This window comes from Haliotis cracherodii, unplaced genomic scaffold (genome assembly GCF_022045235.1).
Source record: "Haliotis cracherodii isolate W230 unplaced genomic scaffold, xgHalCrac1.p SCAF_15, whole genome shotgun sequence".
Taxonomy (NCBI): Eukaryota; Metazoa; Mollusca; class Gastropoda; order Lepetellida; family Haliotidae; genus Haliotis; species Haliotis cracherodii.
Genome location: NW_027266270.1, coordinates 27,191,225 through 27,215,186, shown reverse-complemented (window position 1 = coordinate 27,215,186; position 23,962 = coordinate 27,191,225). Strand labels below are relative to the sequence as shown.

Sequence of the window (23,962 nt, the reverse complement as noted above, 5' to 3'; positions counted from 1 at the left end):
TGTTTACCACTTCGGTGAAACCCAAGAGCACGGGTATGGTGCTGACGGAATAAAACCATACTCACTCACTTACTTACAGTGAGTGAGTGAGTGAGTGAGTGGTGGGTGAGTGAGTGGGGTGAGTGAGTGAGTGAGTGAGTGAGTGGATGGGTGGTGAGTGAGTGAGTGAGTGAGTGAGTGAGTGAGTGAGTGAGTGAGTGAGTGAGTGAGTGAGTGAGTGACCTTGTGCATCATGTTGACAAACGACCTATGATATTTAGTTAATTCATCTGAAAGCCTTCCATAAAAATATATTTAACCAGGCCTATGATGCTGACTAGGGGTGAAACGATACATCAGTTCACTGGGGCATCATAAGTTTTCATTCGCCAATACAATACACAGTACATCTGTATCGGTACAAGATGATACACTTGCTAAAATACATAACTGCTCATTTAATAACCTCCTGGCGTGTTTGTCATTAAAAAATTGAGAAATGTGTTATTAAATTCTATACTATAAATAGCCACAATGAACATGTGAAATTTTTATGATCTTTCCACGCGATTTGATGTTACCTTTGTATCATGATACATATCATATCGTGATTTTGCTGTATATTTTCACCCTTAGTGCTGACAAACCAAGGATCGTAATTGGACTGACTCTGGGACTCAGCACCCATGACACAGGATCCTGGCATGCTTAAAACGTGTATGCAACACATACCCCTCCCTTCCTTCAGCATGCTTTGATCCCATTGCTCTCACTTGCCTTTGCATGTGTTTGTGATTGTTGCCACCGGTGGGGCAGATCAAACTCAACTGGTAACATCCCTATTTGATAGTGATTCACAGACACATGCTCATGATATAGCCTCAATAATACAATCAACTCTGCTTTAAACAATTATATCTTATTAATATGGAAAGAGTTTTGTCGCTTTTATTTCCATAGTCTGATTGCATTTTAAATAAGGAACATCACAAATAGAAGTATCTATTTTCAGATGTTGTTGCAAGCACACAAGGAAAGGAGTGAGGTTTCCCTGCTTGCACATGTGCAATAAACTTGGACAGCAGGATACTATTACTTGCACAACTGATTATAGATATAAAGGACTTCCATTGAAAATTTGAAGACATTATAATGTGATGACAGTTAAAATATAGTGTTTTTTTTGCATTGATGCTCTATCCACTCGACACAGAGGCAGTCCTTATGTTTTCAATGGACATCATTAGAATAATATTATCATCATACCAGTGTCATAATTTATAAATTTCACTAATTCTAGAATCTCAGCTTATATAATTTCAGGAAGTGAGCATGACAAATGCAACAGAAAATTTGTTTGACTTAAAATGCATAAGTCTTCACAACTTCATATCTCCAATATCTCAGTCATTTCATTTTGTTCATGTTAGACAAAATAATCAGACTAGCATTCCATATACTGAGTAACTCCTAGATTCTAACATTACTTGAGAGCTATGCGAAGATTAACATGCTAAACGGAGCATGAGCCTTCACAACTGAAAAGTATCGAAGATATTATTAATTTAAGCTTAAGTGCTTGAAATTTCAGCTTCAAAGTCAATGGTAATGACTCCAATGTTAAAAGTTGAACATTTAGCATGTTCCTAGATCATGTTCCTACAGCAGAAAACCTGAAGGATCCCATGATCCCTTTAATTTCGAACACTGCTTTTAAGAATTTGTCATACATAAATCATTGCATCAAATTTTTAAAATATAAACAATGATATTAAACAAGAAAAGAGTGACTTCTTATTCAAGCTGTTCAAATACCTATCTCTACTCAGATAATCTCGGAGTTAATCTACCTACATACCAAACATCCATATCTAAAACTTCCACCAAGTAGGAAACAGACATACCTGCTTTGACAAGATCTGCATCAAAGGTGAGTGAGGCTGTATCGTCAATATCTGCAGAAGGAACAATAATCCATCAGTCACATGACCAAAGTATGATAAAGAAGCCAATTTCACAACATCTGAATCTACCAAAAGTCATGAAAAGTCAGTGAAATTCAATACCAAAACGTGCCTCTTTAACTCTTTGTTGACCATGAATAATTCCTTCATAACACCTTTATTCCTTAAGACGAAATCATTAATTGAGCAGCCTCATACTCTTGGTACGACTACTCTAGGAGTCTAATGGATGAGCCCAAAAGCTGTCAGTCCATTCTGTCTTCTGTGAACAAAGCAGAGCCTGATGGGTAGAAAGTGCTAATGCGTCTCTCGGTCCTGTTGGAACACCAACATCCAGAAACAGCAATCATGTTGTCGAATCATAAAACTGGCAGAGAGGGATCAATTAACACACTAATACTGCCCAACTCTTCCTTGCCATTTGCTTTCTGATCTCACAACAGAAAAAAACTGAAAGATTTAATGGCCGATCTTTTCATTCATGTTTAAGAAAGTCAAATCGTTGAAGTAGGCCTTGAAAGGGCCTGTCATTAACACTGGCACACAGAGAGGAAAACTAGCGAAGCGAGAAAGATCTCTATCATTGCCCTTCTTTAACAGTCAATCACCAATTCAAACGGCAGTGCACACTCTTACGAGTTTGTGACTTCTGCATTTAAACCATTAGATTCTTCAGCCGATAAAGATGTCTCAGCGATTCACGCGTTGACAATATAGTGATATTGACGGGATCATTCTCCCCGTGGTCGCTGGACGGCAGGCAATTATAATTGTTTAAATGTATTCGTGACGATCACCTTCAGCCAAACTAGACAATAGCATTTACATTATTTTTCTAATTAGGTTGTAGCCACCTCGTTAATCATGTGGAAATGAGAGGGCTGACAATGATTGGAGTGAGGAAAAGCAGATTATTTTGTGAATTACTTTTAAATTTTGTGTTGACAGAAGTGTAAAGGTTGCATCAATATTGTACCATTCTTAATGATGTTATTGAACAATTTTCAGAGAAGACTTTAGAATGGTTGATGAATATATCATAGAAATCAATATTTTCACTTAATGATAAAATTTTATTTTATTCAAATTCTAATCAGGCCATATTCTTAGACCATTGATGTCATAATACAGAATGCAAACAACAGATGATAATACATGGCTGCAGGCTTACTGACGGTCAATCATAAGTGTCAGAGAAAAACACAATGCAAAATCATCAAATAAGAAATTAAGATGTTATTTTCAATGTCTGTTGACTGAAATGCAATTGTCTCCTTCTACTGAAAGGATTTTGAGTTAAAAGTCGCGCTAAGCTAGTTAGAAATAATGGCTTGTATATACCTTGTTTCCATGAACAGCAAAATTTATGAAAAACAGTTATATTCATGAACATGAATAACCTACAGTTCAGTCTCATGAAACACCATGACATTGTGGTAGACATTATTACAATCACAAAATTGTATCTCACACTCACTGACTTTGCCAGTTTTTTTGCAAATGATTGTACTGACAAAATACATATATTCATTCAAAACAGTGTCAATATTTGAATGTTATTGTTGAAATCCTGACAAACTGTTAAAAAAAAGTTTTATAAATATAATTCTATAACAGAGTACTATATTTTTTACACTCAAAATAAAATCCAACTACAAGAAAAATAATAATATATAAATCAATATTCATGCATCTTGAAATGAACAAATATATCATAATTTTCTTTTGTAATTACACATATTATACAAAGAAAATAAGTTCTGACTTACCATCAAAAATAAAATCCATTGTGTTGAATAAAAAAGGCAAGTTTATCCACAAGCAAGACTACCAACTGCACAGCTGAACAACACGCTCAACACTAAGTCAATTCACACAAATAAAATTCTGAGAAAACACAACTGACGAAGGTGTGATTTATGTTTGTCACACATCAACTAATCAGCCTCATCATCAGTTTTTCTCTCTCCTCGATTGGCCGTCATAAAACCTGTATGGATGGCCAACAAAACTGCCACCCTGCCAACCCCGGGTAGAATTGGGTAATTATGACAAATTAGAAAACAAAGTAAAGAGAACACTGCAACTGTTGCCTCCAACTACTCGGGAATTATAGAGGTTAGAACCGGCAGGGTATATCACCTGATGTTATCACCACTTTAGCTGTCGTGGTTGCCCTTAGGGTTCATTGGTTGCAATATGGTCACAGTGCAAGGAGTGCTCTGCCCTTGGGTCATGTGATCAAAGATCGGAGCTCACAACCAGATTCTTAACCTTAGGCGGCTCATCCAAAAAGGTGTCGAAATTAGATCTTCTTGAAATCAAAGATTTAATGGAGAATACCCTTGTGCTCACAAGATATATACATAACTAATGCATGACAGCAGCATATATCAAATAATTTATTTATGTACATTATTTTCTAGTAATTGCCTATGACAGCATTAAAAATACTTTAATTACATGTAAACATCAAATTATTCAGTATATAATGAACCAACTTTGTGTGTATATTATTTTTTGGTGTTTGTTTCCCTGACACCATGAGAAAATACTTTTTCAAATAAACTGTATCATATGTTAAAATCAATTAGTATGGCAACAATTATACACATTATTATCGTATTAATATCAACAGAACATGTACTTTCTACAGTATATAATCAAATCTAGAAAACTTAGATCTTCAAAAAATAAACATTTGTCCAATGTCATGTCCAGTGCTTACAAACATATTTGATAATTCATGGTTGAGTAATAAATCATTTTCAAACAAGTATTTAGAATGTTGACGGGTTAATGCAAAAGAGAAGTCATATTAAAATACTGATAAAACATAACATGTACAAATAATCTTGCAAATAAGCTGAAACACTGACTACAGCCATAACATTATCTGTAGCTGAAACACTGACTACAGCCAAAACATTATCTGTAGCTGAAACACTGACTACAGCCAAAACATTATCTGTAGCTGAAACACTGACTACAGCCAAAACATTATCTGTAGCTGAAACACTGACTACAGCCAAAACATTATCTGTAGCTGAAGCACTGACTACAGCCAAAACATTATCTGTAGCTGAAACACTGACTACAGCCAAAACATTATCTGTAGCTGAAACACAGACTATTACTGAAGCTATTTCAGTACAATAAAATGTTTCAAAGAAGTGTTTGAAGCAACACCAACTACTTATATTATATCAAATTTCCTTCATAACAATGATTTATAGGTGTAACAATTTGAGGGGGAGTGGAATCACTAGGTAATTGGTAGCTCCATCTGCCAGAGCAATGAGCCATATGACACATCCATTTAGACACAATGACACTAATAAGAAGATGCTATCTGCATCGGCTGCAACAATATTTGTGTTGGATACATCTCCTCTGAGACCAGGAGAGGAGAACAGGCATTAGTTTGACTGCAGAAAGAAGTACAACCGTGTCCTGGGGCATGGAGCATTAGCTTCATGCCTCGGGCCATGCTCACATTCTTGACAATCACAGTAATGATGTCTTAAGATTTATGACAGGATTTATCTGATTTTATCACCAGGCCCTGGGAAGCGCTGTGACACCGTGCTCAATGCAATGATTGACTCGCATAAAATTTGAAATTTTCACTGAAGTATGAAGTCAAATCACGAATGATCATGCCAAGAGCATTCAGCCCTACATTTTTTATTTCATATAAAAAAAGTAGACTAAGACTGCACTTAATTCATTCTCATCTGTGGTTGATATGTCTTAGGAAACCAGGAAAATGTCCAAGAGATTCATATATTACTTACAAGAAGTTAAAGAACACCCGATTCTTTTATAATACTATGGGAGGTAGGGTAGCCTAGCGGTTAAAGCGTTCGCTTGTCACGCTGAAGAGCCAGTTCGATTCCCACATGTGTACAATGTGTGAAGCCAATTCTGGTGTCCCCTACTGTGATATTGCTGGAACATTGCCAAAAGCGAAATAAAACTATACTCACTCACTCACTCATAATACTATAGGTAATCTGTCAGTGCATGACGAATTAACTATAGTTATATGAATGAACTGGGGGTTCTTTCATTTCTTTTCAGTAGTTTATATTATTTAGAAGACAATTTGATGACATTTCAGAACTCACAAAGAGAGAACTTCCTCTCAAGACTTATTTGTAGTAAATTTCAAACTTTGGTATTGTCATGTTGTTACAAAGGGCGATGCCAGGTCTCATTTCCTGAGTCAGCACATTGCTGTTTAATTAGTGTGTGTGAATATGTAACCGTTTAATTAGTGTGCATGAGAAGATGTAACCGTTGGTTGGTTTGTTGTTTAATGCCGCACTCAGCAATATTCCAGCTATATGACGGCGGTCTGTAAATAATCGAGTCTGGACCAGATAATCCAGTGATTAATATCATGAGCATCGATCCACGCAATTGGGATCGATGACATGCATCAACCAAGTCAGCGAGCCTGACCAGCCGATAACGATAGTCGCCTTTTACGACAAGCATAGTCGCCTTTCACGGCAAGCATGGGTTGCTGAAGACCTATTCTACCCCGGAATCTTCACGGGTCATGTTAAGATGTAACCATTTAAATTAATTTGTGTGTGAAACTGAAACACTGTTTCCATGTCATTAGCGGTAATCAGTTGCAAGATTTACATACTCTGAGATTTGAATTAGTAGATTCCAACTTTCTACTTGGGTCAGTCAGTCTGATCCCAGTCCATCTCATGAATGGGTGACGTGTGGTGACTAGGGCTGGGACAGGTAACTCGGGTACTCGGGTCGGGTGGGTACTAAGTAGGCCCCGGGTACCCACAGGATTACCCAGAACCGTGGTTAGTCACGTGATTATATTGTTTAATGGCAAAAATTATCTAGAACTCATGGTTACACTATAAGTGACAAATGTTCACATTTCTTTCTGACTATACACACATTCCTTCTGACCTTATATGTATGTTTGCATAATGGCATAACATCCATCAACTTCAGTGTATGCATGACTAGTGTATCTAAATTTATTTTGACAGGAGTACGGTCAAACGTTTCCCAATCAGACATTTTCTTATGGGGCCGTCACACCATGACGTTCTGGTCAGCGTTCTATGACGTTTGAGGAAACGTTGGTAGTCGCCCATGGTCGCTGGGATAGCGCCAGAAGAGCGTTGTGTGAACGCTAGTGAACGTCGGTGATCGCCGGGAATCGGCGGAGAACGCTGGTCCGGAAAAAAAGTCACTGAGACCAGCGTTCTTCAACGTTTAATTTTAAACGCTGAAGAACGTTTAAGAACGGCTATCGTTAGTCAGTCGTTACTTTAGCGTTACTTGGTTGTTACTAATCGTTTGCTTTGCATTGAACGACTCACTGGCGACCTGTCAACGACCGCTGAACGGTCTCCTAGCGCACGCAGCGTGTGACTAAAAATAACACGCCAGCAAGACGCTATTCTGTCGTTATTCACACGTTAGTCTCACGCTCAACACGCTCGTCTAACGTTGACAAATCGTTCGTCACGCGCCAGTGGCATGTTAGCACACGCTAATGGTTTTCAGGGGTATCTTACTTGGTCGCTGTTACACGCTTCTCGTGCGTTAGACACACGCTAGTCATGCGTTAGGCACACGTTAATCACACGCCAGATGTGTCATCCTCATTCTAGAACGCTCAAAAATTGAACAATTGAAATGTTCAGAGAACGTTGACCAGAACGTCATGGTGTGACGGCCCCTTTACCTATCTCTTGAGACCTTCAGCTGGTACCTGGGTAGGGTAGGGTTTGGGAAAAAGAGGGTGGGTACCCGGTAGTAAATTTTGACTCGTCCCAGCCCTAGAGGTGACAAAGGGTTTAACGTTTAAGATTATTTATGTGTGTGTGACGTTTTGCTGCTTATTGTAGTTCAGTTCTATGCCATTCAAATAGTGCTAGCCCACTGAGATACCATGTCGCAGCTTAACATGGATACCCCATAATGACTCCAAGCTGGCCAGTCATGTTTTATCCCCATAACGCGAACACAAGTACCACCTATTAACACCTTTTTCTGTGATGCAGTTGGGGACTGAACCACCCACCTTCCACTCTCTGGGCAGATGCTCTATCCACTACACTACAACTGGCATTTCCTTCTTTTGACATAGAATGTGATCTGGAGCATTCCGTCATCTTGTGTGCATGCTCCTTACCACCTATATTCTGGTAGCTTATCTGGCCTGCATCATGTATGAGTGAGTGAGTTAATGTTTAAAGTCACATCGGCAATATTTCAGGCATATCGTGACGCATCATGTATGAAATTACTTCAATACTTTGTGTTTATGGAGGTATAAAGGTAAAAACTGGTTTGTAAATCCTTCTAGTCGGAAACCCCATGGGGATTCAAGGTCAGTTCAGGTCCCCAGTACCCATCTTTGTGGTGAGTAAGTGAGTGAGTTAAAATTTAACATGGCATCAGCATTATTTCAGCTATAGAGAGATGAGACCAAGTCGATATATTCACAAGTGAGTCATGATATTTGGGCATAACAATATCATTTGTACATGAATACACAATGCCATTTAGAAAGTGGTCAAATGTAACAAATGTTTAAAACATGGGCTATAAGCCACCAGTACAATCTTTGTGGTAAGACTAATGAGGATTGCAGGTTTCACTGTGTGACTTGGCTGATAGTGCCTTGTCTTTACAGACAGTATGCAGCATTGCAGGCAGTCAACCACTGACTTGTTAACCAGAGGTTGTCACAGGCTGCTGTCCATTAGCTGTAATACTGCAGCAAAACACAACATTCACTCTCACCTGCAGGGGCAGCATCAGTGTCAAGAAACATTTGGCTGAAGTTAGGTTTAATGCCACTCACTCACTCACTCACCATCGCCACCCCACCCCACGCCACGCCACGCCACGCCACGCCATGCCACACCACGCCACGCCACGCCACTGGCCAGGCCACACACCACACCACACCACTCCTTGGATGATATATGTGATATATACATGAAACACATGAGCTGGCAAATCGTTCCTGATATCAAACATTACCATGCCAACTATGCTCTCAGGACTTCATTCATATCATGCCTTAATTGACAAAATGACATCAATACATTACAGGAAGAAACTAGCTTCCTGCTACCCAACACCCCAATCAGCAGCCAGTTAGAGCCCAAGTGATTATAGGTGTCCTCAGAACCGCTAATTGAATTATGGTGTGGAAAGTGCTTGCAGCTTGTTCCTCCTGAGTGGTCACTTGACGGCAGGGCAAGTGAAGGGCTAACTGTCTGCATGGCTTGGCTGCAGATGCTAGACATCCACAGAACCATTAGTGGTAGATTTTACTCAATACATACCAGGTAATATATAATGGCTAGACAAGGAACTCACTGGCTCTGCAAGTCTGGAATACATTTTCAGTTTCTCCATACATAATACTGTATCCCAGGACAATCAGGCACGGACGACTTATTGCTGGGAAAGTTTCATGTTTGTGGGACTGTGTATATGTTTGTGGGACTGTGTATATGTTTGTGGGATTGTGTATATGTTTGTGGGACTGGGTATATGTTTGTGGGATTGTGCATATGTTTGTGAGACTGTGTACATGTTCTTGGGACTTGCTGCGTATGTTTGTGGGATTGTGAGACGAATATAAACAAATAACCTACTGACAACAGATTATTGGTCCTTCATGAATTAATGTTGAAAGTTAAAGAAGATAGATGACCCATAATTCCTTGTATGTTGTAGGTTATTTTCTAAATATTATAAGGGGCACCATTCATCTAAGTTGCCGCAATTAACTGTGCAGAGTTGCATCCCTTGGGCAACCAGAAACCAATGACCGTGAGTTTGAATCCCAGGTTCACCAAAATTATGCTTCTAGGTCAGTCAGCCCCTTACCCATGCATGTGGGATCACCAAAGAGGTCAATGTCTTAGATGTGTTTACATGGGTGAATCCACAAGCATGGGTAGGGTTCTGAAAAATCAAAATCAAGTCAAATCTAGGATTCAAACCCACAATCAGTGGATCCTGTCATAACTAAGGAAAACAACTTTGTACAGCTAATTTGTCGACCTTAGACCACTGGGCCCTAGGGTCCTAGTGCGGAGGCCTACAGTACAACCATGAGGTGGTCATCACGTCCCACACATGCATCAGATGACAGAGGAAGGTGGATTAAGGATCAAACTGTGAAAACAATTCCTCCCAGTCCTTTCATCATAACTAATAGGGCCACAATCAAGCCTAATGCATGTTTCAGTTTAGAGCAGCTTAACCTAAATACCTATATGGGTCATCAACTTTACAAGGCTTAGTGAGACTGGTGATTCCTTCATGACCCTCAGGCTGTAAACTACAGGTTGGTACAGTGGTCACTCCCCCAAAAGTAAACATGTGTAAATCTGTGCAACAACTCATGCTATTTATGCATGCTATAAATTCATTTATTGGTTTAGTTTGAGGAGCTATATTAATGGTATAAATGTTTATGATTGTGGAGTAGTCTATGAAGCTGTGATAAGTCCATGAGTTTATGAGTGGTTCCAGAGCTATAATCTATTAATCTTAGCAACCTGATGTTTTTTGTAGGGCATGTGCAAAAACAAACCATGAAGACGTACTGAGTCAATACAGAACACGTTAAAAACATTGGTTTATGGATCCATTGACCCTAAAAAAAAAGACTTCTGAAAGAACTATTTTTTTCTATTCCATCAACTGCAAACTTACATCTCCACACAAAAAAACTTGAGCACACAAAATGTTAAACTGTAAGACTAACTTCATAAACAGGGGACCAACATTTTGTTTTTATAAAGCTCGTACATTTTCACATTCGATCTGGAATCATCACACAAAGTTTACTTACGATGAAATAAGTTACACAAACATTTAGAGGAAAGTGATCAAAGAAGCTATTGGCACATAGATCTAAAAAATATTTCATGATTTGTTGCCAATTGGAGATGTAGAGGCGTTGTGTAAATCCTACAGTGCACATATGCTGACTTTTCATACAGGATGCTCTGTAGCCTTGCTCCAAGGCTGTACTGAAAGAAAAGTCTATGGATGTGTTTTAATTCTATCCTCCTAATAGGCAAGTCTAGATATGAGGACAGCAAGGACTCCAGACTCTTACATGGACAACTTGTCCTTATTATTTACACAATCTAGAACTTATGATTTAAACGAATAATTATTGCCTTAGAGACTTGTGCAAGTCTAGATGATCTGTAGCCCACAGTAGTGACATATAGAAAAACTTACATCTAACAAACAATGAGTGAGGGGATGTATGTTAACGGCAGGTATTGGGGTACCAATTTTATTAAGACAATTTAACAACTATTATTTTTGTAAACTATTTTCAATACAGAAACTAAATGTTAGTCTATGGTATTGTCAGACTGAGACACTAAATGGATCTGAACCAATGATCAGTATATCCTTGCATTGCTAAGGGAGACAACTCTATATAAACTACAAGAACACCGTGGAACTGAAAGAGGTTTACAGATCAAGCAACAGTTGCCAGAAGCCAAACCAAAATTCAGTTGGAATTGTTTAAAATTTCACTCCATTTTCCTAATTCACCCTTGTTCAGATCTACAATTTGTAACAGAAAACAGCTGTTATTTCTAAATATTAACAAATCAAAACCATAGCAGGGTCTGTGGCCATTGCAAACATCTGGGAGAGATAACAAACTATCTGCCAGAGGTAACTACTTGTTACTGCCCAGCTAGTAAACATCCTACATATGAGTTGACATTAACTTACTTCCACACCAACTGACCCACAGCATCTCTAACAAACAATATTCACATAAACAAACTGACATTAATTATGAACCCTCAAAAGATTGTCCAAGTGAACTTGTAAAAGTTATACATGAAAAGTCGTCTTAAGGAAGGAAAATGTTGCTAAGATTTATTATGTCAAACTAAACTTACGTCAAACTAACCGTCCTATTTCATATACACTATAACTGTATGCAGCTCATATCTATGTCTTGTATATACCACTGTATAATACACTATTGTAATGAGGAAACTTTATAACACTTCTTGGATGTTTGTACCCTGTCCCATGTGGGTGTTTTGTACAACAAAAAATACATTTAATTCTTTTCTAAAGATAATTTACTGGTACCCAAATGAAAATCTGATGTCATGCCAATTATAATATCATAGTCAATAGCAAGTCAGATAGGTCAACAGTATACACCAGACTCTTCTCGGAACAAAACATGTTGAAGATTATAAAACAAACTGGACCGGTAACTGCTTGTATCGCGGTAATTAGCAGGTCTTAGATAGTCTGACAAGGATGTCTTTTACAGGTACAACATTTATCAACAAATATTTAACTGTTTTATTTAGTTCTCTGAATTAAATAATAATTTCCAAATAGTCCAAAGTCTTCTGACACTTCTTTAGCCTCTTTTGACATGCAGGAGATTGTGGGGCCACTTCTAGCAGGAACCCCAGGGGGTGGGGAGGGGCTAGTGTTGGGATAGATGCTCTGGCAATGAATCTTCCCCTCTGTAACCCAGCACTCCACATAGCAACTCCCCATGTGAAAATCTGAGTCAAGTGGCTGTCTGTCCCCAGGGCGAGTGTGGTACACAACACAGTGGTGGGGATTTGACTCTTTCATAGCAAACACCATCACTTTCAATGGTGGGCCACACCAAATTAACTGTTTGTCCCAAACATAATGTTAGTTTTGTTTTGCTGTTACTTGTTGTTTGATGTTAAAGCCATGAAATATCTCATTTACCCCAGGAAATGGTATAATATTAATAACAACAACAATAATAATAAATATTATTATTATTATAATAATTATAATTATAATAATAATAATATTATTACAGCATTATTATAGAAATATTACAGTATTATTATAGAAATTCAGTTATACTGATTCTTCTTGGACAAATAACACAAACCCAAAGCTTCATGAAATACGAAAACTGACTGTGCATTGCTGAATAGTTTGAGTAAGTAAGTACAAATACATCAATCTGTATGATTAATATTTTAATATATATAGCATTAGCAGGAATTTGACACAATAAATAACATGCAACACTGACATAATTTTTCACGAATAGTCTGAAAAGAAATGATAATTAGTTGTGATTTATTACCCTAACTCTATCACAATCCATATCCAGTTTGATTTTATGCACAAATTGATGACATACAAAAATGGTTTTACAGTTTTGAAAATGAATTGTTTGATTGTCATCTGTCAACTTCTAGGTAATGCCAAAGTAGATATAATTTATGGATAACAACTTCTTTAATTTCTGTAAGACATCGGTTTAAGGATCTAAACCGAAACTTCGCCTTCACAGTAATTGAAGAAGTAGTTATCTATAAATTGTGTCCACTTAGCTTTGAAGATTGTCATATTAACTCGGTTTAAGTACAAAATAAAACACACGATGGACTTTTTAACATTCTTTAAACAGATGGTGAGAAGGCAAAATATATATTTCTTTTTCAAGAGATGAGTATTACTACTGCTGACCTACAAATGATATACCTGGGAGCCAAAGTTCCCAGAAAAAGCTATACCAGAGCCTCCAGGAATGGTCTGATTAGTGATGTTGGAGTCTGTAGACAGATCTTCAGGGTAGAAGCTGCAATGTGCTTACAATAACCATCACCACAGTGACTCATATTCTCTGGGAGAAAGCTGCCACTACATACAGGCATGTTTTCTCATTTTACATTTTCTTCTTGTCTTTTTGAAACAAGGTATATCAGAAATCTATAATGTGATTTGATTATGACAATTAACTATTTAAGATCTGATCATCCAAAAAACAACATTTCCTTGGTATACTTATAGGTCTGACTGCACGGAATACTGCAATACACTTTTCAAACGATATGCATTGCAATTTTTGTCTGTGTTCTGGTATATTGAATAAAAACAATATAACCCATTTTGTTATTATATTTGTATTGTTTAACCTAAAATATACAGAAATTCATTCACAAATGATGTTTCCCTTCCAAGATGATTGGCAAAACATCAGAAACACAGAAATGATTTTTCTCCCGACTTGTTATCTCCCCTGAATAAAAAATGGTGGCGTCTGACCATGCTGAGTAATATTTACTTTAATGTGTTGAAAATAGGATCTGCATGTATAATCAGTGTCATTCATTGTCAAACACTGAAGCTTCAAATACATCGCAATGTGTACAATGTGTAGCAATACAGATACCTGCAATAGATTACAGTACAAACGTTCTGCCAATACTATGGAAAATACAATGTGTAATGGTTTACATAACCACTGTGTCATGTCCAGACACTGATAGTTCATCACAAATCCATAATAATACAGTGTCAAAAACTTCATGATAGTATATTGACTTCCATACCCATATCTAAACAGGACCACATGATACCATAGTGTATATCCTTCCAATACCCCTCTATCACACTACACTGCTTGGTCTAAACATGACCGCTGGTCTTAATATGACCGCATGATACCATAGTGTATATCCTTCCAATACCCTTCTATCACACTACACTGCTGGTCTAAACATGACCACATGATACCATAGTGTATATCCATCCAATACCCCTCTATCACACTACACTGCTGGTCTAAACATGACCTCATGATACCATAGTGTATATCCTTCCAATACCCCTCTATCACACTACACTGCTGTCTAAACATAACCTCATGATACCATAGTGTATATCCTTCCAATGACCCTCTATCACACTACACTGCTGGTCTAAACATGACCTCATGATACCATAGTGTATATCCTTCCAATACCCCTCTATCACACTACACTGCTTGGTCTAAACATGACCCTATAATACCATAGTGTATATCCTTCCAATACCCCTCTATCACACTACACTGCTTGGTCTAAACATGACCCTATAATACCATAGTGTATATCCTTCCAATACCCCTCTATCACACTACACTGCTTGGTCTAAACATGACCCTATAATACCATAGTGTATATCCTTCCAATACCCCTCTATCACACTACACTGCTGGTCTAAACATGACCCTATGATACCATAGTGTATATCCTTCCAATACCCCTCTATCACACTACACTGCTGGTCTAAACATGACCTCATGATACCATAGTGTATATCCTTCCAATACCCCTCTATCACACGACACTACACTGCTGGTCTAAACATGACCTCATGATACCACAGTGTATATCCTCCCAATACCCTTCTATCACAATACACTGCTGGTCTAAACATAACCTCATGATACCATAGTGTATATCCTTCCAATACCCTTCTATCACACTACACTGCTGGTCTAAACATGACCGCATGATACCATAGTGTATATCCTTCCAATACCCCTCTATCACACTACACTGCTGGTCTAAACATGACCTCATGATACCATAGTGTATATCCTTCCAATACCCCTCTATCACACTACACTGCTGGTCTAAACATGACCTCATGATACCATAGTGTATATCCTCCCAATACCCTTCTATCACACTACACTGCTGGTCTAAACATGACCTCATGATACCATAGTGTATATCCTCCCAATACCCTTCTATCACACTACACTGCTGGTCTAAACTGACCCTATGATACCATAGTGTATATCCTTCCAATACCCCTCTATCACACTACACTACACTGCTGTCTAAACATGACCTCATGATACGAAAGTGTATATCCTTCCAATACCCCTCTATCACACTATACTCCTGGTCTAAACACGACCTCATGATACCATAGTGTATATCCTTCCAATACCCTTCTATCACACTACACTGCTAGGTCTAAACATGACCTCAGAATTTTCGCATTTATTGGTTTAAATAATACTTTATTGACCATAAATTAGTCTACATGCAGTGATGTGATACTTTAAACCTATATGAACATATCAATGTAGAGGAGCCGTGAAGATCCGCGGTAAAATAGGTCTTCAGCAATCCATGCTTGCCCTAAAAGGCAACTATGCTTGTAGTAAGAGGCAACTAAAGGGATTAGATGGTCAGGTTCCCTGACTTGGTTGATGCATGTCATCGTATCCCAATTGCGTGGATCAATGTTCGTGCTATCAAACACTGGATTGTCTGGTCCAGACTCGATTATCTACCTCTATCATATAGCTGGAATATTGCTGAGTGGAGCATCAAACAACAAACAAACAAAACAAACAATGTAGTGATGACCAGAGACTGTATTCCCTTCTGTTTAACTACTTAAAATTACCCTGCTTCTTCTGCATTGGTGAATCTCATCATCCCATATGGTATTAGAAATACAGTGATACAATAATCTATCGCCTTATGTTAAACCACTTAAAGGAAAAGATATTGACCGTTCTGAAGCATTGTACTAAGCTTACATGGCTCTTCTCGACATATTACTACCGACTAGAGAATGTTCTGCACCAGTGACCACACCAGAGTGAAGACTTATCATGTGACTGACTTTTCTCTTGTTTTCTCTTCTGAAATAAGCACTGACAGGCCTTAAGCAAGCCTTTCGGTATGTTTACATATTGTTATATATTATATAGCATGACAGTATAGCTTTACGCATCAAAGTGACCATATGACTGACTTTCCTTAGAGCTTTGATCACAGTACATGAAGGATAAATACGCATGCAAATGGAAATATTTTTTTACATTTTAGGATATTTTCTCAATGAGAGTTATGTGTATCTAAATGTGTAGACTCGACCAAAATGAAACGGATGAAAAACACTTGAATGGACTGTGTTATATGTGACGATGTGACAGAGGTACTCCGCTGGCCATAAGGAACTCTGGGTTGGAGAGTGATTGGCTTTGTACAACCGAGGCATTTTTTATATTGTAGTCTAGACTTTGATAAACACTGGCTTCTAATCTAATCAAGTTGACAATTAATATTTTGTAACTCACCTGCCAAAAAAAAACACATGAGTTTTTTCTTCAAGTTTCCTCAAATAAAAAACATGATTGAAGCCAGTTTACTCTGCGCAGTATTTACATTGTCAGCTTCACTGTGTGGAGCTCTATTGTTTTGGTTTGAGAATTGAATCTGCCATGTGACGTCACACTCGGAAATTTTTTCAAACATGATTTAAGAACACACAGAACCATTGATGTACTGTCCCTTTAAGACAACACTGCTTCTTCTGCTTTGAAGGGTCTCATCTCATGTTATTACAGATATACAAGGGTATGATAATGTATATTGTTCTGTTTAACAACAAAAGACTGCACTGCTTCTTCTGTGCTGGAGGGTCCCATCCCATGTTATTATAGAAATACAAGGGTATGATAGTGTATATTTTTTCTGTTAAACCACACTGCTTCTGCTTTGCTGGGTTTCATCATGCCACAGTATACTACTCAAAAGAACTTAAGGATCACCCGATTATTTCATATTTCTGCAGGTAATCTCTCATTTCAGGGCAGATTAACAATGAGTAATATGAAAGAATCGATGATCCTTAACTTCTTTTGAGTAGTATACATTAGAAATACAGTGACAGGCTACTGTAGGCCTTCTGATTGGCCTAATGATGACCTGAGGACTATATGGATGCAGTGGTCAACCACATGGCTTCAGGGCAGGAGACTCAGCTTGACCACACAGGGCACCGGGTCCTCATTATAACGGGGTATTATCATGTCACTTGTCATAATGGTGATACTATCTCCCCGCTTGCCATTCAGAAACAATTTAGATTGCCAGATGACCTGTCAGCAGTGGATTTACAAATGTATCTTATCTAATGGATACTCTGTGAGTGAGACCACAACATACAGAGCTGTCTATCTAACTACCAGACTGTTATGTGCTCTGAAGTAGACTTCAGATATGACAGACCACTAAGCTGTAAGGAAGAAGGCTAGCAGTTATTTCAATCCTGTGATAACATCAAGAAATATTTACACTATAAGAAAACATTCATCCCTTTGAGTGTGTATCATTTACACAGGTTGAGGAACATATCAGCCATACCATGATGGGAGCCATCAAGAATGAGCTCAAAACACTGTGTGAATGTGGGAAACTGAAGCCAGTTAAGATGAGTCAATGCTGTAACCACCCATCTCACTGAACCCATCTTACAGAACCATGTGCTTAAAGTGTCTTGCAATGTTGTCAGTAAATTGACTTGCAATGTTGTCAGTAAAGTGAGTTGCAATGTTGTCAGTAAAGTGTTGCAATGTTGTCGGTAAAGTGTCTTGCAATGTTGTCAGTAAAGTGAGCTGCAATGTTGTCAGTAAAGTGAGCTGCAATGTTGTCAGTAAAGTGTCTTTCAATGTTGTCGATAAAGTGTCTTTCAATGTTGTCAGTAAAGTGAGCTGCACTGTTGTCAGTTAAGTGAGCTGCAATGATGTCGGTAAAGTGTCTTTCAATGTTGTCGGTAAAGTGTCTTTCAATGTTGTCAGTAAAGTGTCTTGCAATGTTGTCAGTAAAGTGTCTTGCAATGTTGTCAGTAAATTGACTTGCAATGTTGTCAGTAAAGTGAGTTGCAATGTTGTCAGTAAAGTGTCTTGCAATGTTGTCAGTAAATTGACTTGCAATGTTGTCAGTAAAGTGAGCTGCAATGTTGTCAGTAAAGTAAGCTGCAATGTTATCAGTAAAGTGAGCTGCAATGTTATCAGTAAAGTGAGCTGCAATGTTATCAGTAAAGTGAGCTGCAATGTTGTCAGTAAAGTGAGCTGCAATGTTATCAGTAAAGTGAGCTGCAATGTTGTCAGTAAAGTGAGCTGCAATGTTATCAGTAAAGTGAGCTGCAATGTTATCAGTAAAGTGAGCTGCAATGTTATCAGTAAAGTGAGCTGCAATGTTATCAGTAAAGTGAGCTGCAATGTTATCAGTAAAGTAAGCTGCAATGTTATCAGTAAAGTAAGCTGCAATGTTGTCAGTAAAGTGAGTTGCAATGTTGTCAGTAAAGTGTCTTGCAATGTTGTCAGTAAATTGACTTGCAATGTTATCAGTAAAGTGAGCTACAATGTTATCAGTAAAGTAAGCTGCAATGTTGTCAGTAAAGTGAGCTGCAATGTTATCAGTAAAGTGAGCTGCAATGTTATCAGTAAAGTGAGCTGCAATGTTATCAGTAAAGTGAGCTGCAATGTTATCAGTAAAGTAAGCTGCAATGTTATCAGTAAAGTAAGCTGCAATGTTGTCAGTAAAGTAAGCTGCAATGTTGTCAGTAAAGTGAGCTGCAATGTTGTCAGTAAAGTGACTTGTAATTTATTATTGTTGTTTGTTTGCCTGTTCAAAGTAATGTATGACTGCCCTAGGTTTGTGAGCATGCTAAGTATCAACAAGCCATCACACAACTGTAGATCTCGGTCTCTCAGAGATTCTCAAAGTTTGAGTATCACAGGGCTCCAGATACTATTTTAAGACAATGAGTGATTATTCACAAATATCATTCACACTGAGTATTGATAGTTATCTTTGGGTATTCAACATATTTGTACGCAGTTTGGGTCTAGTCTATTGAATAGTTTTACACCAGCAAGTAGACTTTTTTTTAAACATTTCTGCTAAAAATGCTGTTTCGGGTAACTTTTAATTTATATCTGTTTGCATGCTGCCCAAAGTGTATAACTTGTTGCATAAACTGACAACTGTAATATACATGTTTGAGTAACAATGAGTGAGACGTACTGCCTGTTTTATACTCATATGAGTGAGTGAGTAAGTGAGTGTTCTTTATGTAATAGTTACAGCACTACAGGCTAAAACTAAGGCCTTTGCATGACAAGTGAACACTTTAACCGCTAGACTATCCCTTCAACCAGGGGCTCAAAATCATTGTGTTACACAATGGTGACCTCACTATGGCCACCCAATCTCCACTTCAGTCTCAGCACAAGTATGAAGTGCTGTGGCTTGTTCTTCTCGAGCACCATCATGAAGCTTTTGAGGAAATAGATCAACATTATGCGTCATCAGCAAGTATTAATTCTCACTTGAGGAAATATGTTTTTCCTGTTTTGTAATTTTACTCTTTGATAATATTATCCGGTTATAAGAGAATTTCATAATGGCTACATGAATTTGTTAGTTTTGTTATAAGGCGAAATATATTTTTCTCAAATCCTACAATATCCCAACTTTTGCACAACAATTCCATGTGGTTTTCTATGTCTAAATCTGTATTTGTCTTGAACAACCGGGGAAGATATATCATCATGTTTTGGTGTCTTGATGTGAAATATTCCAATCATTCAAATCCTTCTTTCTATCAACATTATCATGAAAACAAGAAATCATATTTCAGTTGGTTTGATGTCTTTTTAAATTAGCATTATGGGATTCAATTTTAATTGTGAGCATTGAAAATGTTTTCCTGTGTTATTATACAAACAACAAATCCTTTATCAGTTAAATACACGACACATGTGACCATCAATTACCACTCAACATTTGACAGGAATATACGGTATCACAAAATTACAAATGTCCCTATCAAAAGTTGAGAAGTATAGGAACATGTGAATTAGTGTCAAGTTTAATTCAAGATGATCGGAGAGCTGATAATTCAATTTGTATGTGGTAGGATTTCCATAGTCTCTGTCCCAGACCCCAGATCATCTATGTCATTAAACAGTCACCCTTTTTCCATTTTTATGACAATTCCAGATCCAGCAGCCTATATATACTCATCCCCTATCAGCTCTGAAAATAAGAGATTTGAGGGTACCTTAAAAATTGAACATTCCTTTTTTTCAAATTATTTTTTTTTAATCTTATACATAACTTTATTTTTGGAACTATATGTAAGACTAGTATGAGTTATTAAGTCTTTACTGCATGACAACATCTAAACAGCCACAGACACTAAGTCACTTTCCCTCCAATATCCCAAGGCGTGTATATTCTCCCTTACTACCTACATCAACAAACCTGTGAAGATTCCAGTTAAAAGTATAGAAATAGAGAACCACAGCAACCTATACTTGTCATAACATGCGACCAATCCGTTGGTCAGATGTGGTGAATTGGTTGACTGCATGTCAATGTATCCCAATTGCGTAGATCGATTCTCATGATGTCAATCATTGGATTGCCTCGTCCAGAATCTATTATTTACCTATTGCTGTCATATAGGTGGAATATTGCTGAGTGAGGCGTAAAAAAACAAAACAAGCAACAAAAAACCAACCTTAATTCCTGAACTTTCAAATCCAATCCACGGCTATGGTGCAAAGATGTGAGGTCAGAGGACGAAGAGTCTATACCATTACCTAGATACAATACACTCCACTTTACATGCCAAGTCTCTTGCATAGGCTCACAACACCACCTTTTAAAACATTCACATGTTCAATAAATCGCAACACCTCCAACAGAAACCACAGGAAGGTCAGCAGAGATAGGGTCAATCAATTGTGGCAGTATCCATGTACGTGAAGTGCTCTGCTGGCAGGGGGAGCTTCTCTCCTTCAAACCAGCACTGAAACAACACTGCTGCCTCCACTGTCCGATGCCGCTGTCCCTCCTCCGTTGACCTGGGACTTACCCTCCCTGGTGTAGCAGTTGGAGGCTCCTTTCTTAATTACAAGGACATCTATGGCTGGGGTGGATGTAATTATGGTGGGAGGTGTCTGGATGTGTCTCGGAGGGCTACAACACCTATAGGCTTACGATGGAGTGTGGCAGGCCGGACTGGTGTTGCTCTTACAAACACATGCGACTGCCTCTTGATACTCCATCAGTTTAATGAGGCTCTGTACCACTGCCCCTACACAACCCTCCATATTGATTTCTTTTCAAGAACTAACCATCTTAATGGCTTTCGAGACTCCTTAGACAATATTGTGTAGACTACATAACTGAGAACTCAGTACATTATACTGACAGATTTGACAGAATACTCTTCATAACTGCTTACATCCCTCCAAGAACTGTTACAGATTTGTCTTCAGAGACAGAGCAGGTATCCCCTGCTTATCATAAAAGTGATAAAAAGGTGGATCAGGTGGACAAAATGTCTGATGGTTATGGATTGTATTCAGATGAAGATCAGCTCTCGTGTATCCTGCCTGACCCTGTGCAACCCCACTATAAAACAGATGTACAATGTTGGCAGGTTTATTGTGTCTCTGAGTATTTAACACCCATACTCTGGAATGAGAGTACTTATCAGAGTGAGTGAGTGAGTGAGGTTTTACTCCACTTTTAGCAATATTCCAGCAATATCACAGTGGGGGACACCAGAAATGGGCTTCACACATTTTACCCATGTCGGGAATCGAACCCGGGTCTTCAGTGTGACGAGCAAATGCTTTAACCACTAGGTTACCCCGACCACCCAAGATATGATCAGAAATGATGGATGATGTGAGAGTCAACTAAAGTAAACAGCTTCTGTAAGATGTTGATTAAAGAAAACAGTATGTCCTTCAGAATGAACAGGTCCACAAGAAATTTATTTAATCTTTCCCTTATTTTCTAGGTAGGCAGAATACTAATTAAAACTGTTAAGCAAACAGTCAATCACTGGATCATCTGGTCCAGACTCCAATATTTAATACAAACATCATACACCTGGAATATTGCTAAGGACAACATTAAACAACAAACAAATGTTTAGCAATCATGGCTTCGTAATTTAGGCAAGGAAATATAACTTTAAAGCTAAAATCTGAATCTTAAAATTGACATAAAATATCAAGAATTTACCAAGTTAATGGCTCACCTTAAAAAATACAAAAAGGCATGATTTAATGACCTGCAGGCTGATAAAGATTTTAATACCTTTTCATTGGCCAAACACCCAAAGTAGAACCTCCTTTCCCACTTGGGTGAGGAGTGTGCCCTCTCCAGGCCAGTGATATACTTGCAGTGTAATACACCTATTGCACTCACTGTGGTGTTAGTTTCATAGCCTGTAAAATGTCATATTTCATGATAATAAAAGCAAAACAAAACCCTTTCCATATTCATAAGAAATCTCTGCTAAAAGCAGAGGCCGTTGTATGATTTAGATTATATCATAAGCATGTGTTTATGAATCAAATAGTCATGAGTTTGCGAAAATGTGTATCCTGCCCCACTGGTGTCATCCATCACAAACACATGCAAAGGCATGTCAAATCAAAATTGTAGTATCTCAAAGTTTACAAATGAAACATTTACAATCTTCATGGAAACTGTGATTACTGCAGAAAAGCTGTGATTTTCTTTATTATCACTATATCATGTATGATATTGGATTGACACTAACAATGTCATTAGCTGGTTTATCTCCATGGAAACATCACAGAAAAACTGTCAATAAATACTTGTCAGTTAACAAATATACAAGCTTTATTAAACACCTATCTCAAACTGAAAAAAAGCTTCCTCCTCCTCTATGACTGTACAGTATTCAAGTCAAATCAAGGTGAGAATTCTAACTTGGAAGCCATTTTGTACCCCAGATCCTCTTCATGCAGCTTTTAGCAGGCAAATGTTTGACAAAAATACTATTTTCTCATTACAAAATGAATTGTGATTTCTTTATTTCTTAAATTCAGAAGTATTTTGGCATTTCATTTATTTAAAAAAGAGAAAAGCCATTTGCCTCTTATTAGTCCTGTTATCAATAAAATAACTATCATCTCTGAAAAACTAAACTTTTCCCAAATCATAATTACCTAAATTGGAATGGTTTTAATTTCAATTTGGGTATTTCTATTGACAAGTGTCAGAGGCCTGAATTCAAATATCAGCTTATGAGAACCACTAACCAATATGTAACCTTAATATTTCACCATTACAACAGTGGGTGAGAGCACAAATCTACAAACTGTTCTCATGTGGGTCATCAAACCTGGAACTTCATGCCACAACCAAATCCATTAACCACAAGGTAGTCTGTCCCTCCCACCTTTGCTTTAAAACTATAAAGCTCTAAATGTAGACTAACATCTAGTCTCTGAAATTAACATATCGTACAGAAAAAAACAGTTGTTCAGTTATCTTAATACAAATATAATAAAAAGGAGCCCAGTGACTCTA

At 37.8% G+C, this 23,962-nt stretch overlaps 1 protein-coding gene across 4 annotated transcripts in view; it reads right to left on the bottom strand.

Annotated features, from left to right (window-relative positions):
* The window catches only part of LOC139462439 (LIM domain only protein 3-like), a 129,791-nt gene that overhangs the window by 84,471 nt on the left and 21,358 nt on the right, over positions 1-23,962 (bottom strand). For 2 of the 4 annotated variants that reach the window (XM_071244150.1, XM_071244152.1), the window contains exons 1-2: positions 21,123-21,613; positions 1,884-1,934 (exon numbers count right to left, since the gene is read on the bottom strand). Coding sequence is in view for 1 of the 4 variants with exons in the window: in XM_071244147.1 (XP_071100248.1) it covers positions 1,884-1,934 (51 nt within the window). In the remaining 3 variants the exon portion in view is untranslated. Of the gene's footprint in view, positions 1-1,883; positions 1,935-2,045; positions 2,140-21,122; positions 21,614-23,962 lie in introns of those variants that run through there. The other 2 variants (XM_071244149.1, XM_071244147.1) reach the window with 2 other exon arrangements.